The sequence below is a fragment of the Lithobates pipiens genome, unplaced genomic scaffold, assembly GCF_037356315.1.
Source record: "Lithobates pipiens isolate NorthernLeopardFrog02 unplaced genomic scaffold, aLitPip1_a1.2 Scaffold_18, whole genome shotgun sequence".
NCBI classification, from domain to species: Eukaryota; Metazoa; Chordata; class Amphibia; order Anura; family Ranidae; genus Lithobates; species Lithobates pipiens.
This window is the reverse complement of record NW_027507758.1, coordinates 162,448,247-162,465,543: the sequence shown is the minus strand read 5'-3', so window position 1 is coordinate 162,465,543 and position 17,297 is coordinate 162,448,247. Positions and strand designations below refer to the sequence as shown.

At 42.7% G+C, this 17,297-nt stretch overlaps 1 protein-coding gene across 1 annotated transcript in view; it reads left to right on the top strand.

The window, feature by feature from the left end:
• Positions 1 to 16,831, top strand: part of MYCT1 (MYC target 1) — an 88,749-nt gene extending 71,918 nt beyond the window's left edge. Inside the window, exon 2 of the mRNA XM_077486322.1 lies at positions 13,387 to 16,831. Within this exon, the coding sequence (XP_077342448.1) occupies positions 13,387 to 13,916 (530 nt within the window). The 3' untranslated portion in view covers positions 13,917 to 16,831. The remainder of the gene's footprint in view (positions 1 to 13,386) is intronic.
• The last annotated feature ends 466 nt before the right edge of the window (positions 16,832 to 17,297 follow it).

Sequence of the window (17,297 nt, the reverse complement as noted above, 5' to 3'; positions counted from 1 at the left end):
AACATATGTCTGAAGCGTATCAAGAGTGGCAAAAACAGCAGCCGCTTGGACACCACATGCTTGACCAGACATATGTCAAGCTCCCATGCAGTCCATTGGCAATAGTACCTAAAAGACTCACACCAAAGAACAGCTCTATATAAGCTGGGATCTCCAACCTCACTATACCTTCAGTCCTCTCAGAGACCTGCACTGAGAGGAATGAAGGTGTAGAATTAGGTGTCCCAAGCACTTGAGGGCAATCTGCTAGCGGTACACCTAAATCCGATTGTAGCAGACAAATTTCCCTACCCCAGTTGCTAAACCGTCAAAAGAAATTCGGTACCAGCCATCCACATGCTCAGTGGCCGAATGCTAGTTTGGCTAAATTGCCAGCACTCCAACTGCTGCCTTTTCAGTTGGTAGACTCTTCCCCCTTTCGAGAATTTGTGGAATGTGCGGTACCTCAGTGGCAGGTTCCCAAACGCAATTTTTTTTCTCAGAAGGCCATTTCGGCTCTCTACCGGCATGTGGAAGGCAATGTCTTGGCCTCGTTGGACAGGACAGTTAGCGGTAAAGTGCATGGTTCAGCAGGCATGGACAGGGATGTTACCTTTCTTTCATGGCGCACTGGGTAACTCTGCTGGCAGCTGGGAAGGATGCAGGACAGGGTACAGTAATTTTGGAACTTGTTCCGCCACCACACCTCCAAAATGCTGGTAGTGGTGATTCTGCCACACCTCTCTCCTCCACCCCCTCTTCTTCTTCCTCTATGTCCTCTTTTGCATATTTGTCCTCAGAACCAGCGGTGCTCCGTAGGCATTCTAGGGGCTACACAAGCACTCAGGCAAAAAGATGCCATGCGGTGCTTGAGTTGGTCTGCTTAGGGGACAGGAGCCACACTGGGGCAGAGATTCTGGCAGCTCTGCAGGGGCAGGCTCAGAGGTGGTTGACGCTACACCAGCTTCAGCCAAGAATGGTGGTTTGCGGCAAAGCCTTCTATCTGCCCTCCGACAGGGACACTGGACCAATGTTCCCTGTTTGGCTCAGGTCCTTAATTTGGTGGTGCAGCGATTCTTTTGCAGGTACCCGGGCTTACAGGATCTCCTGAGGCAGGCCAGGAAAGTCTGTGGGCATTTCTGCCGTTCATATAATGCCAGTGCTCAGCTGGCTGACCTTCAAAAGGAATGCAACCTGCCCAAGAACTGCCTCATTTGTGACATGCCCACCAGGTGGAACTCAACGTTGTCAATGCTGCAGTGGCTGCACACACAGCAGAGGATCATCAATGAGTACCTGGGTGAGCATGGCACCAGGACAGGGTCAGGGGAGCTTGCCTTTTTTTCGCCACGCTAGTGGCTAACGATCAAGGATGCATGCACTGTCCTGTCACCATTTGAGGAGGCCACAAGGATGGTGAGCAGCGACAGTGCATGCACCAGTGATACTGTACCCCTTGTCGTCCTGCTTTAGCACACGCTGCATGAAATAATGGACAGGGCACTTGAGGCAGAACAGAGGGAGGAAGAGGAGGACTTCCTTACCTCTCAAGGCCCCCTTTATCCAGACAGTATTTCTGCAGGCCCGTCTATCACACAGGAAGAGGAGGAGAAGGAGGAGGAGGAGGAGGATGAGGATTTTGTCAGCATGGAGGTGGAGCCTAGCACTCAGCATCAGCATCAGTCTTCAAGGGATCGTTTTCAGTCCCCAGAAACCCATGGACTTGTACGTGGCTGGGAGGAGGTGGCTGTGGATCATGTTGTCCTTAGTGACCCAGAGGACCGAATGTCTCAGCAAACCTATGCTGCATTGCCTCCCTGATCCTGCAAGGACCCTCGGATTCATGGTATCAAGGAGAGGGATCAGTACTGGCTGGCAACCCTTCTTGAGCCACATTACAAGGGTAAGGTTTCAGAACTTATCCAGCCTTCGCAGAGGGAGCAGAGGATAAAATATCTTTGGGAGGCCTTGCAGAAAGGTTTGTGCAATACGTTTCCAGAGCCTGGGAGGTTACAATTTCCTGGTCCTCCTGGACAACGTGCTGCTGAGGCTTCGTTCAATTTTTTAGTCCACAGCCCCAGGGTCTGACCAGTTCCAGCAACCATTGCCAGCATCTTATTTACATGGTGCAGGAATACCTTGGGGCAAGATCAGACTTGGAGACCTTTCTAACCGAAAATCCACTGGGTTACTGGGTCTTGAGGATGGATCACTGGCCAGAGCTTGCACAGTATGCAATTGAACTACTGGGCTGTCCTTCATCCAGTGTTCTAGCTGAACGCACATTCAGTGCTGCTGGAGGCTTTTTAACTAATCACAGAGTGCACCTGTCCACAGACTTAGTTGATTGGCTCACCTTCATAAAAATGAACCAGTCTTGAATCACCAACTACCAAGCACTTGATGCTGATGTAACCAATTTTTTTTTTATGAACGTGAGATCGCTTGAAGACTGCTTATGCTGATGCTGAGTGACTATACTGTTATTCTGAGTGACTATCCTATTCCCCCTCAATGTTCATGTTGATAGCTTCTAAGAACATATTTTGGTTCTGGGCACCACCACCAGTGCCTAAAGCCCAATTGTTCTGCCCCTGTTTAACAGGGGAACAAAATTAAAATTTTTGGTGTAATATTTTGCAGCAAGGCTCATTCCTGCGCTCAACTAGAGTATCTGTGAGGGGTTGCAGTGTTGTGGCACCACTGCCTAAGGCCCTATTTTTCTCCCCTGTTTAACAGGGGTGCATAATTACAATTTTTGCTGTAATATTTCGCAGCAGGGATCATTCATGCGCTCAACTAGAGTATCTGCAAGGGTTTGCAGTATTGTGGAACAGGCACCAGTGCCTAAAGCCCTATTTTTCTGCCCCTGTTTAACAGGGGCATGTAATTAAAATTTTTGCTGTAATATTTTGCAGCAGGAACCATTCCTGCACTCACCTAGAGTATCTGTGAGGGGTTGTAGTGTTGTGATACCAGCACCAATGCCTAAGGCTCAATTGTTCTGCCCCTGTTTAACAGGGGAGTGTAATTACAATGTATGCTGTAATATTTCGCAACAGAGTCCGTTCCTGCGCTCAACAAGAGTATCAGTGAGGCTTTACAGTGTTGTGTCACCACCACCACCACTACACCGCCGCCTAAGGCCCAATTTTTCTGTCCCAGTTTAACAGTGGTGCGTAATACAATTTTGAATCTAATATTTCACAGCAGGGCTCGTCCCTGCGCTCAACAACAGAGTCAGTGAGGGGTTACAGTGTTGTGGCACCCCACCACTGCCTAAGACCCAATTTTTCTGCCCCTGTTTAACAGGGGCGTGTAACTACAATTTTTAATCTAATATTTCACAGCAGGGCCCATTCCTGCGCCCACCAAGAGTAACTGGGGGGGCTAACAGTGTTGTGGCAACACCAACACACCACCACCAAAGGCCCAATTTTTCTGACCCTGTTCAACAGGGGCATGTAATTACAATTCTTGATATAATATTTCACAGCAAGGCCCATTCCAGCGCCAACCAAGAGTAATTGTGAGAGCTTACAGTGTTCTGGTACCACCAACACCTAAGGCCCAAATTTCTGCAGAGTATATAGGGCGGGCCATATAGTATACAGTGGTGTGAAAAAGTGTTTGCCCCCTTCCTCATTTCCTGTTCCTTTGCATGTTTGTCACACTTAAGTGTTTCGGAACATCAAACCAATTTAAACAATAGTCAAGGACAACACAAGTAAACACAAAATGCAATTTGTAAATGAAGGTGTTTATTATTAAAGGTGAAAAAAAAATCCAAACCATCATGGCCCTGTGTGAAAAAGTGATTGCCCCCTAAACCTAATAACTGGTTGGGCCACCCTTAGCAGCAACAACTGCAACCAAGCGTTTGCAATAACGTGCAATGAGGCTTTTACAGCGTCCTGGAGGAATTTTGGCCCACTCATCTTTTCAGAATTGTCCTAATTCAGTTACATTAGAGGGTTTTCGAGCATGAACTGCCTTTTTAAGGTCATACCACAACATCTCAATAGGATTCAGGTCAGGACTTTGGCTAAGCCACTCCAAAGTCTTCATTTTGTTTTTCTTCAGCCATTCGGTGGTGGACTTGCTGGTGTGTTTAGGATCATTGTCCTGCTGCAGAACCCAAGTTCGTTTCAGCTTGAGTACACGAACAGATGGTCGGACATTCTCCTTCAGGATCTCTTGGTAGACAGCAGAATTCATAGTTCCTTTTATCACGGCAAGTCTTCCAGGTCCTGAAGCAGCAAAACAGCCCCAGACCATCACACTACCACCACCATATTTTACTGTTGGTATAATGTTCTTTTTATGAAATGCAGTGTTCCTTCTACGCCAGATATACTTGGACACACACCTTCCAAAGAGTTCCACTTTTGTCTCATCGGTCCACAGAATGTTGTCCCAAAAGTCTTGGGGATCATCAAGATGTGTTGTGGAGAAATTGAGACGAGCTTTGATGTTCTTTTTGCTCAGCAGTGATTTTCTCCTTGGAACTCTGCCATGCAGGCCATTTTTGCCCAGTCTTTTCCTGATGGTGGAGGCATGAACGCTGACCTTAACTGAGGCAAGTGAGGCCTGCAGTTCCTTGGACGTTGTTGTGGGGTCTTTTGTGACCTCTTGGATGAGTCGTCGCTGCGCTCTTGGGGTAATTTTGGGCGGCCGGCCACTCCTGGGAAGGTTCACCACTGTTCCATGTCTTCGCCATTTGTGGATAATGGCTCTCACTGTGGTTCGCTGGATTCCCAAAGCTTTGGAAATGGCTTTATAACCCATTCCAGACTGATAGATCTCAATTACTTTCTTTCTCAATTGTTCCTGAATTTCTTTGGGTCTCGGCATGATGTGTAGCTTTTAAGGATCTTTTGGTGGACCTTACTGTGTCAAGCAGCTCCTATTTAAGTGATGCCTTGATTGTGAACAGGTGTGGCAATAATCAGGCCTGGGTGTGGCTAGAGAAATTGAACTCAGGTGTGGACAACCACAGTTATAGTATGTTTTAAGAAGGGGGGCAATCACTTTTTCACACAGGGCCATGATGGTTTGGATTTTTTTTCACCTTTAATAATAAACACCTTAATTTACAAATTGCATTTTGTGTTTACTAGTGTTGTCCTTGACTATTGTTTAAATTGGTTTGATGTTCCGAAACACTTAAGTGTGACAAACATGCAAAGGAACAGGAAATGAGGAAGGGGGCAAACACTTTTTCACACCACTGTATACGAGCCCCCTGGAACAGAAAGTGAGGTGAAATCTTCTGAACAGGGGCACAGACAGCAAAACAAATGTTACAGGGGTGATGATAACCCTTCCCTATGTTATCCAAAAAGCTTAAAAATAGATTTTTTGGCTTGAGCGACATTTAGAAAATCTGCAGCTGCCGCCATCATCCTTGGTGAGAGAATAAGGAAGTAAAGCATTGCGGCTTGACTTCCCGGTCCCCTACTGCGATAATCACATGGTACAGATGGGCTGTGTTTGGCCCTGTCTGTACCATGTGATCACTGTGACCAATCACAGCTAGCAACCTAATTGTACACAATAAATGACATGAAAGGAATCCATCCATTGTGTACAGTTGTCATGTGATTTCCTGTGATTGGTCACATTGATCATATGGTACCGGCAGTAGAAGTGGGTGGACACAGCCAGTGACAAATTGCACCGCAGCGTGGCCCATGGGGCATGAAAGGCACGTTCAGGGAGGACGTCATATGTTTTTGACCCTGAACAATGAATGCCCTGCCTAGCCGTCATTTTACATTAGGTGGTTAAAGGGTTTTGAATAAATACACAAATATTGTATATGGCTGTAAAACAACTGAACCCGTTGAAAGACTTTTTAAAAACCCCCCAAAAAAACAACAACTGTACACGTGCCACTTAATAATAAATGGGATCAATAGACATATTTCCTTGACAATAATTCTATATGGGTACCTTTAAACATCCATAATTCCTGCAGACAGTGATGATTGAACTAGCCACATAGGTTAGACACATTCGTTTTTTTAGTTTTTTTATTTAATTATTTTTATTAAATTTCAACCGCAAGGTTAACAATAATACTCACAGCTCTTAAAATCCATCATCACAGGCAAAACTACCACAGAGGAAGAGCTAAACACAACAAGTTATTATAACCTTACTCTTTATCTAACCCCAAATTCCCAACCTAACCCACCCCCCAAATACACACTGCTTGCACCAAACACTCCAATCACAATGGTCCTCGATTGGTTGGGAGAGAGTAGACAACGACGGGAATAAGGGGGAGGGGAGGTGTTCCCCATCCCCACTGGGTTAAATGCCCGGAGGCCAGGCCGGTGGGGGGAGGCGAGAAGGCTCTCACAAACCCCCCACCCCCCACTCCCTCGCCGGCAACGGGCCAGCAGGGCGGGAACTAGGCCCGCCTTCCAGGCATCCCCCCCAAAGGACAAACTATCTAATTTAACCAAGGGCTCCATAACTCCCCAACTTTCTTTAGGTTGTTTTGTTTAACACATTAGTTAGATCAGAGGTTTTCAACATCTGACGTGTGCAGGATGCTTTACCTGTGGCCCCTGAAAGCACCAAAGAATGAGACTGCTAGAGATCATTGCCATTAATGCATCTTTTGCATATCAATGCTCCCAGTCCCTCTACCGGGGTCTTAAAGGGCCACAGAGCAAGTAACCTAAGGGACCAAAGGTTGGACACAAGGGATAGATCATCAACATTTAATAACATATAAAGGACCATGCAACAAGTGAAAAAGTATATACAAAGAATATATGAAAGTAAAAAAAATGTATATAAATAAAAAAACAAAACAAATGGGAAATCTGTTATTACAAAATCTGGGGCTACCATTGCTGACCTAGAAATACCAGGTGACCTTCACATTTTAGTACATTTTCTTACACTGTGTGCAAATATGTAGATCAGGAAAATTATTGTAGCACCAAATCCCCTTATCTAAATCTTTGTTCTGAGTCAGTGACTTAAAAGTTTTGAAATTGTAAAATCCCCATGACTGCCAGGCAACTAGTAATTTTAGGACTAGTCAGTGATTGTAGCTACCATGTGTGTTTTGTGACAAGTTTTCACATGATGTACAGTACATATCTTCTCTTTACACATATTTGCTAAAAAGATCAAAATGTGTTTGAAAAAAAAAAAACTTGAAAATATTATCCTGTATTTTCTCTTAAGTCCCCTACTTGACGTTAAGCCCAGAAACAGCAGTAGACTAATTATGCATTATGCATGCAGCAGAAACTCAAATCTTGTCTTGTGTATGCACTGAAAATGTATTTCAGAAACATAAAAAGCTTATTACATGTCACAGAACAAAGTACATTTCATAGGCAGAAATCTGTGGTAGCACTGTGCAGTCTTGGGTTCAATGACTTGCTAAATATAATTAAATTCAATTTTCTTGCGGGGTTTATGTTTAAAAAATCGACACAATAAGCTAACTTGTTAGCCAAACAAGTCTGAATCAAACAACCATGATATGTCTGTGTTTTTTTTTTTTGCTTGAAAGCCTTCTAGAATTTATCCGAAGGCCTAAAGTGTATGTCCAGTCAAAACCTCTATTTTTATTTTTTGGATAGAGTTTGGAATGATCAGAACAGTTCTGTTTGGGAGAAGACACCAATAAAAAGTATTAACAACTACTCTGAAGAAAAATATTTAGGACATAGTAACACCTTTAAATTGTAGTAATGCATGGAAAAGTAGTAATGCGTGTGTAGCACTAACCCCCGAAGGAGCTGCTGGTTATTTTTGGGCTTACCATTACCTTTCGTTCTCCTTGTTTTACGTCTAGGGGATTTCCCGTGGTAGATGGCCCAGTAACTTGAGACTGACAATAGATCCACTTGAATGGATTTTATTAGCAAAAACTCAAACCATTGAACAGTCTTTCAACTTGGGATCAGAGGGTTGGAAAGGAAAGTTCAGGTACTCTCAATGTCAAAGTCCAAAAATGTTAAAGAACTTGCTTACTTTGACTGCATCCAGAGAATAGCCATTCGCAGCTGGATGAACACAGACAGTCCCTCTCTCACAAGGCCTAGCAGCCAACCAGGTGTTTACTCAGGAACAAAGTCTTTATCACTGATGTTGTTGCAGAGCACGTAGGGAAACTAAGCTGTAGAACACTTGTAGGATACCTGGGTCTTTCAGCCTGCAAAACGATATCCACAAGATCGGATTCTCTCGGTTACTTCAGCCCTTCCAGGCTCTTGTTAAGAAAACCAACCCGTACGTGCTATTCTTCTAAAGAGTCCTCCCTGGAATGCTCGAAGTTCAATGGGTCTCTCCTGAATCTGAGACAGCACCCATCCACCTTGGAATCCTTCCTTAGTTCCCTTGCCTTGGGTTAGCCAGCCCCGAGGCATTAAAGTCATGTGGATCCACACCCCAGGCCATAACCTTCCTGGGGGCTGGTCAGGAGGACCAGGACCATGTAATCAGCACAGCATACTGGACCGGAACCCCGAACCACGTGATGTCCACATCTTAAATACCCAGAGGGCACAGCGAGAGGGCCACTCCCACTGAGCTGACTCCGAGAGAGGGTAAATTAAACGCCCAACCAGACCATAATTCCCCGCCTGCCACCAGAGGCAGCGCCCCCCCCCCCCCCCCAGGCTAAACATCTCACAGCCCAATCAAACTGATACAGAAGTAAAATTTAGGCAAATAGACCCAGACCAAACTGTAGTTTGGGTAAAGTTACATTTTGAAAAACACATAGCGCGTGCTCTTCAGGAGCCCGCCGCTACACGTGAATTGTTACCACAAACATGTTAACATGTGAACCTTGCACAACAGACCTGCATTTTAGTGTAGTACAATGCACAGGTGTACTCTATTAGTGCAGTGTGCCGCACTATAAAAAAAGGTGCAGGTCTGGTAAAATATCTGTTATTCAAAGATGAATAACGTGTGTGGTAACCGACTGCAAGAGTCTGAATCTGACTTAGGAGAATCGGAATTAATTGTACACTTCCAAGTGTTTTTGTTGGTATAACTATTTTTGTAGTTTATATTCCCTGTGTTGATTGCTTGCCTTACCTTGTAATGATTGGCTCACGTTTTGGGGCTGTGCTTTGTAGTGCTGTGGGTGATTGATTTCCCTATATCCATGTATTCTCTCATCTAGCTTGTCCCTATTTGCTTAACCACTTCCGCCCCAGAAGGATTTACCTCCTTCCTGACCAGAGCACTTTTTGCGCTTTAACTGACAATTGCGCAGTCATGTGACGGGCTCCCAAACAAAATTGATGTCCTTTTTTCCCACAAATAGAGCTTTTTTTTGTGGTATTTGATCCCCTCTGCGGTTTTTATTTTTTGCGCTATAAACAAAAAAAACTTACATTTTGAAAAAAATGCATTATATTTAACTTTTTGCTATAATAAATATCCGCCAAAAATATATAAAAAAACGTTTTTTTCCCTCAGTATAGGCCGATGCATATTCTTCCACATATTTTTGATTAAAAAAAAATCACAATAAGGGTTTATTGATTGGTTTACAAAATAGAGGATAGTTTTATGGCATTTTTATTATTATTTTTTTTTTTTTACTAGTAATGGCGGTGATCAGTGATTTTTATCATGACTGTGACATTATGGCGGACACATTGGACAATTTTGACACATTTTTGGGACTATTGGCATCAATACAGCGATCAATGCTATAAAATTGCATTGATTACTTTAAAATTTCACTGGCAGTGAAGGGGTTGACCACTAGGGGGCAGGGAGGGGTTAAGTGCGTCCTAGGGGGGTGTTTCTAACTGTCTGGGGGATGGGCTGTGTGTGACATGATACTGATCGCTGCTCCCGATGACAGGGCGCAGACGATCAGTGTCCTGTCATTAGGCAGAACAGGGAGATGTTGTTTACATCTGCATCTCCCCGTTCTTCAGCTCCATGACACGATTGCAGGTATCCCCATGGCGATCGAGTCCGCGGATCCCGCGGGCATGGTTACGGAGGTCACGGCAGGTGCACGGGTGCCGGGAAATTCAAAAGTAATGTACAGTATGTTACTTTGCCCAGCCGTGCCATTCTGCCAACGTATATTTGCTGACAGCGATCGGCAAGTGGTTAATGGACTGGCAACCTATTGTTACCGATCACTCATCATTCAATCCATGCTTTGCTATTTCATCCATCTTGCTTTACAAGAGTGTTACTGTGATGAAAACATGTCTGTTTCCTTCATTGTTCTGCCTGCTTGTACCTGTTCCAGAGCGAATTACTATTCAGCTTTTACCTGCAGAACATTAGACAGAGAAACCCAGAGATATGTAGATTCTTTTCAGAAACTGCCAGTTCTTAGACTACAGTTGAAGGTCATGCATTAACCTGAGTAGTACCATGTGGCATGCCTCATGTCTGAACACAAACAGAAATGTCTGCCATTGGAATGTGGAGATTTACACTACTATACGCTATTCAAACAATGCAACAAATAACACCATGAAACTACAGGATCAATGCACATCTTATACAGGTGAAAAATACAAGGTGCAGGTAGAAAGGTTTATAATGCCTTTAATGATCCCATGGTGGAGATTCTGTTCACTTCTGTTTAGGTGAGCACAAAGAAAGTAAAGGGAGTCAGTCCTTCCTAATAAGAATCCAGAAATCAGAAACCTGAAAGAGATTCGACCGCACTAATCAAAGAGAAAAACATTTATTGTATTTCATTGCATTACTCATTCGTTTTAGAATATTATTTCTTTCTGGGTATGACATTTCTTTGCTTTAAATTGCAATGTATTATTTGCAGATTTTTTTCAGGCAGGCTATGAAAGATACTTTTATGCAGTGATTGATTCAAGACCGCTTTTAAGAGATGTTTTGAAGACATGATACTTCTGTGCTACCCACATTTCCATTATACTTTGAAACAGACCTAGGAAAATATTCTTAGCATATGATGAACAAACTGCGTCAGAAGAAGCTTCCTGTGCTGAAAATGGCATAACAATACAGTTACTGGCCTAGCAACGTCCCAAGGAATGAGACACGTGCTTCTCTATAGCAGAAAGTCCCTAATTTTCTGTGGTTCTCTGCATTAATTGGAGAAGCAGGTGAGCAACGGAAGGGTAAGTATGTGTTGCTGACCTCTGTTTTGATAAAAAAAGCCACAAATGAATGTGTATATATATATATATATATATATATATATATATATATTTTTTTTTTTTTTTTTTTTTTCCATGAAGGCAGTGTAAGTACCTGAAATTTACCTGGTAGAGGAAGAAGCAGTACAAGGTGCCAATCAGTTCATGTACAGAAAATAAGAATGCTGATAGGAAGAGCAGAGTGACAGAGAGATGAGTTAATTAGAAAGACAAGCTCATTATAGTGCTGCTTTTTCTTTCACTATCTAGTCGCAGGCTGTTATGGGTTTAGTATGACATGGGCCCAAAGGAAGTGGGTTGAATAAACCTGAGCATCAGCCTGAGGACATTTGGCAGAATAAAACAACTGTGGGGGAAACTCTGGATTTAAAGTGGAATTAAACCCATGGATTTAAACAGTTAAAAAAAAAAGGCATGCCGGGAATGCTAACTGCACATTGGCTGTGCTCTCAGCCAAACTATCAAACCATCCAATGGCTGGTGTCATAATGAATCACATGTGCAGCACCATAGCAGTTGAAGATTAAACAGAGGCAAAGATAGCAGCTTCCTTGGCTGAAACCGATAGGGGGGTTTACTTCCACTTTAAGGTGAATATTTCAATAAACCTAGTTTTATTTTATATTTGAATGGGGTATTTTTTTTAATCTTGTTTTTGGCTGTATCCTACATGGTCAGCCTCTTCTGTAGATTAATAGCAACAGTGGTATAATATAAGAGAAACAGTCTCCGGAGGTGGGGGACTTCTCATTCCCTGATGGTTCCCTCAAGATGGCAAGACCTATTTATCCTGAGGAAGTTGATGCTTTATGCCCATGAAACACTTTGGGAGATTTTCTTCATTAACCCATCAGTGTGTTACATCAAGAAAAAAGGACCCATATAGCATATGTAATAACAATACAAAAATATTTCAAATTTTATTGTCTTTGTTGGATGGTATTTGGAGTACTCTTAATACTTATACTTTGCAAGGGAATTTACTTCAGAGTTTAGTGAATGTAGTGTACGATACTCAATTTTATGCAAGGAAATAAAACTGTATTTTTGCTGGTACATGATTAGATGATGGAAATCAGCAAAGTGTCATCCCATTCAGTAAACCCTGGGTCAGATCCCCTTTCAAAGCAACTTCTGAAAAAAGTGAACAGCCTATTTAACTTTAGAAAATCAATCCCTGTGCATTCATTTTCTTGATTTAAATGCAAATTTGTGATTTAGAAAAATGGGGTTACATCCTTACATTTACCACCACTTTAAATCCATATTATTTAAAGTGCTTGTAAATGCATTACAAAAAAAGAAAAAAAAACCCAAACAGGTTTACACTTACCTGATCTGTGCCTGCGCTTCTAGCTCCTCCTGTCTGGTGAGTGTCCCCAGAGGAAGTTGCTTCTCATTCAGGTTCATTCCCGAGCTCCACCCCCACTCATCACTGCCTTTGATTGACAACAGCAAGAGCCAATGGCTCCCACTGACAAAGCTGGGCACAGCGCTGGATTGAATGAGGGCTTAGGTAAGTCTAAGCTTTCACTGCTTTACCCATTCAGGGCTTGCAATGCACTGTTGAGCGCCGCAATGCATTGTGGTCGGTTTCCGTGGGCCGAACAAACGATCGAACAACCTGTTTGTTTGGCTGTTCGTCGAATGAGCGAACAACGAAAGTTCAGACCGAACTTATGTTTGGGCGGAACCATTCGCCCGTCCCTAATGAGCACATTTCAATATACAGTACCTCAGGTTGCACAGACTGCCTGCTGTTCCAAAAACTTAAAGGCTGAACATGGGAGAGAGGGGTTTACAGACACTAATGGTGCCATTTATTCCTGGTGGTGGTGGTGGTGTGTGTGTGTGTGTGTGTGTGTGTGTGTGTGTGTGTGTGTGTGTGTGTGTGTGTGTGTGAGTGTGTGTATATGTGGAGTGCAGCTGTGAATGGAAGAGGTTCTCTAACTTGATCAGTTATTCTCACTGAAACATGTAGCCCTCTTGTGTCTTTGACCAGGTTTTATTTTTTAATGAGTTCTAATTATACTTGAAAAATTAAAAGGCATGACAGAGCTCACTCTACTGCAGTGATACCAGAAAAAATAATGTAAGGTTTTGGTAAGGTTTCTCGCCTTGTGAAAAGTCACAATACCAAATGACTAAAAGGAAACTTTCTTTTTAATTATTTTTTTTAATAAATGTTTTATTTTATTTCCAAATGCATTTCTAATTCAAACTTTTTTTTTTTCCATTGCAGATGGTTTGATATTATCGTTTACTGTCTCTGTTGTCATTGGATTGATAATTGGTGGTATAATATGGCTTCTAGTGACATGCATGTCCCGTCGTCGAGCCAGTGCAGCTATATCCCCAAGAATGACAAATTCAACTAGTCGCCGTCCTAGAACCGCATCTCAAAACCAGGCCTTAAATAGACCTGGGTTTTACCGCAACAGTGGCTGTGAACGCAGGAGCAACCTTAGTTTGGCTAGTCTGACTTTTCAAAGACAGACATCACAAGAGCAAAATGACCAATTTAATCGGAAACCTAGCTTCAGAGCATCCACATTCCATCCATTTCTACAGTCACCTCCGCTACCAGTTGAAGCCGAAAGTCAAATGGTTACACTTCCCAGATCCAACAGCACATCACCAACACTTAACAATTCTAGTAGTCTTGGCCGTCCTGAATTCCATTGGTCAAACAACAGTTTGCGTCTTGGCCACTCCACTCATACTCCACCACCTGCCTATGAAAGCATTATTAAGGCTTTCCCAGATTCTTGAAAATGATGTCTGAATTGTTGGATTGAACAGCTGAATATCCAGTGGATATTGCAACATTGATGGAGCATACAAAACGGTGCCATTTGACTACTTTGGTGTTTTCTTAAAGAAGAACTCCAGTTTAAATGATGATCTGACTATAGCTGCATCGAGGGAGCTATTCATTTTCTAAATATAATTGTGTATCCAGTCTTTTGATTTCCAGGCACTAGGACAAGGGGAAACTTCTAAGGATCAATAACTTCTAAAATCCTGACTAATTTAATAAAGGGGTAATATCCTTAGCCTGTGTTCATTTCATATAGACCGTCCTGTACAGGGGAAGTCTACATTTTTTTATTCCTCTAAATATGATTAGTGTTCCAAGTAAACAAAGGAAAATGTCTCTGAGTCTTTGTGGTTGAATTAGAATTGTTGTCAATATTTTATATTTTATAGCAAATATTCGGTGTATACTTACTATGTCAAATATACACTGATATGCTAGATTCTACTCCTGCTCCTGCATATTGTATTAGCTAAATTGTTCTTATGTTTGTGTGGTAATGAATGCTTTTCTGCTACTTTTTTTGGTTAGATGAAAAACATATATCTATGCTTAAGTGTCCATCATTTGAATTTAAAGTGTATGTAAAGTAAAAACGTTGTTTTCATTTTGGATAGAGTAGGGGAGGATTGGTACATCTGGCACATTTTTATTGCTGTTAATATCCCAGCTAGGTAAATTTGGGCGCTCTATTTGTTGTGGTGACCATTGTCACTGGAACAGAAAGTAATGGTGAATACATTTTTTATAGTTGTCACCATAATTAAGGGTTAAAGTGGTTGAAACCCTCAGACATGAAATATGAACAAAGCATATCCCTCTATAGTGTGTACTTGTCTGCCCTAAGAGCATGTCATTTTTGTCTGCTGCTTCATTCCTCTGCTATCAGCTTAAATCACTTGTGACAAGTTTTTATGACACCAAGAGAAAAATGGTGACAGGAGAGGGATCTCCAGCTCATTGACAGCCTCAGCTCTGTTACTGCGTGCTCTGTGAAAGAGGGGGGTGGGTTGTCTCTTCCCTTCAATCAGCTCTCAGTACTCTCCTCACTGTGCTCTGTAGAGTGTAATTTCAGCTCCACGTCCCTTTTTTTCTGACTGCTCTGACAAGTTTTATACATTCCACACTTTGAACACATATTAGTGGCGACTGGTCTTTTTTTTTTTTGGGGGGGGGGGGGGGGGGTGTCAAACACCTCCCCACCTGCTCGCTGTCTGCTGGTCGGTCTGGCATTTACCCCATCTTTGCAGGTGATGGGCAGTGGGCATCAGCTTTGGGCTTTGGCAGCGGGCAGCCAGCAATGGCTCCTGTGTCTTTTCCTCCATCACAGCGGCCGTGAGTTTCCTCTGGCCTCCTGGGCACCCAATAGTATCACCTGTCCTTTCATTCAATTGGGTAGCGGTCTCAAAACCCAGTTCCTAATTGGCTGGGAGGAGAATCAGTGTTACAATAGCCAATATTCATTGGCTATTGTAACACACCTGGGTGGGCTCTGTTCGCATTCTCTGCACCCCGAGCCCACCCTATTTTGAAGCCTATTAGAGCCTCTAATTAGGTGCTTCAAAAAAAATATGCGACCCCCATTGCAATCCATGCATCCAGTGTGGATAGGGGGGCGGCCATGGATAGGGGGGGAAGCGACCATGTGCGCTTAATGAAGGGGCCGCCCCTGATGGATATAAAGAAGAGAAGATCTGAGCTAAACAGGTGCAATTTATATAGGAGGATAAGTTTAATCTCTGTGTATCACCTTTGGACAATCTCTTCACTGGTTTTATGTAAGGGCTTACAACCACTTTAAGGTAAACGTTACAAATCTGTATTCTAAGAAGAGACTTCTTCTTACTTCGAAGATATTTACTCTCACTTCTTCTCGTGTCCCTGGCACATAAATTGAAGGGAAATCTCACCAATGATATACAGCCTGCAAAAAATATTCTGACAAGGTTTTACCCCTTCCCTACATTATATTAAAAAAACAAACATATACCGTATTTATCAGCGTATAACACGCACAGGTGTATAACACGCACATTCATTTTAAGAGGAAAGTTTCAGTAAAAAACTTAAATTTTTGTATTGGCATATAACATGCACTTGCTATTTGCACCCGATTTTCATGGTGAAAAAGTGAGTGTTATACGCCAATAAATACAGTATGTATAGAAATGCACTATAATGAAGCTTAAGCTTAATACAGACATAGGCAATTCAGTATGAGATTATGAGGAAAAAATATATAACCTGGGGTTATTATTACCACAAATGCCTATAAAAATAATCAGTAGATCAGAATTCTAAGTATTTAAAGGGTGTAAACAAATGTTCACATTTTCCATAATGAAATGTGTTGCCATCTACTGTCTTAGCCAGCAAGGCTGGCAATTCTGCAAAAGGGCCAATGGAAGGTGTGGGATGTGGAAGACAGTGGGATCTACTGTGAAAAAAAAGTCAAGATATTTTTATTATTTTTTATTATTTAACCTGCCTTTATCTTTTGATGTACTAGGTTTTAATGGCAACGTAGAGCTATTTATCTTCAAAGTTCACAGCAGAATCAGAGGAGATTCTCTCAGCAACTCAGTTCTCATAGCTCCCCTGTCCAACAGGGATTCAGCAGCCTGATCTTTATCATCTAAAATGTGATCACTGAGCAAAGAAAACTCTTCCATGTTTCTTTTGGGAAATGGTTTTAATTAAGTTATATAAACTATAAATATAACTGTGCTCAACAATTTGCTCAATTTGCTCAAGCAAACTACTAATTTGTTGCATACAGTCAGTACAATATGCCTATGAGCGGGGCTGGGACAAGGGGTGGGCAGGAGGGGTAGCTACCCTGGGGAGATTTGGGGGAAAGGGATTTGTGCTGGGTGGAGGAATTTGGGGAGTGGCAGGGGGCATGTATTTTTCTACAATTTAAAATTTGGGGGGATTTGTGTTGGGAGGGGGGAGTGGAAGATTTGTGCTAGAAGTGGGAATTTGGGGGGGGGGGGGTTGGTGCTAGAAGAGGTGATATGGTGGAGAGGGGAGGGGATTTGTGCTAGGAGAGGAATATTTTTTTGGGGGGTTATGTTAGTAGGGATTATTGGTGGTATTTGTGCTAGGAGGGTGGATGAGGGGAATTTGTGCTGGGGGGAGGGATTTGGAGTGGGGGGAAAGGATGTATACTGGGAGGGTAAATTTGTGGGGTAGAGGATTTGTGCTAGGGGTAGTGATTTTTTTTAGGGGTTGTTCTGTGCAGTGGGGATTTGCAGAGAGAGAGGACTTGAGACAGTGGGGGGGGCTTAGATTTGCGTTGGGAGGGGGGATTTCAGAAGGGAGGAGAAGGGAGC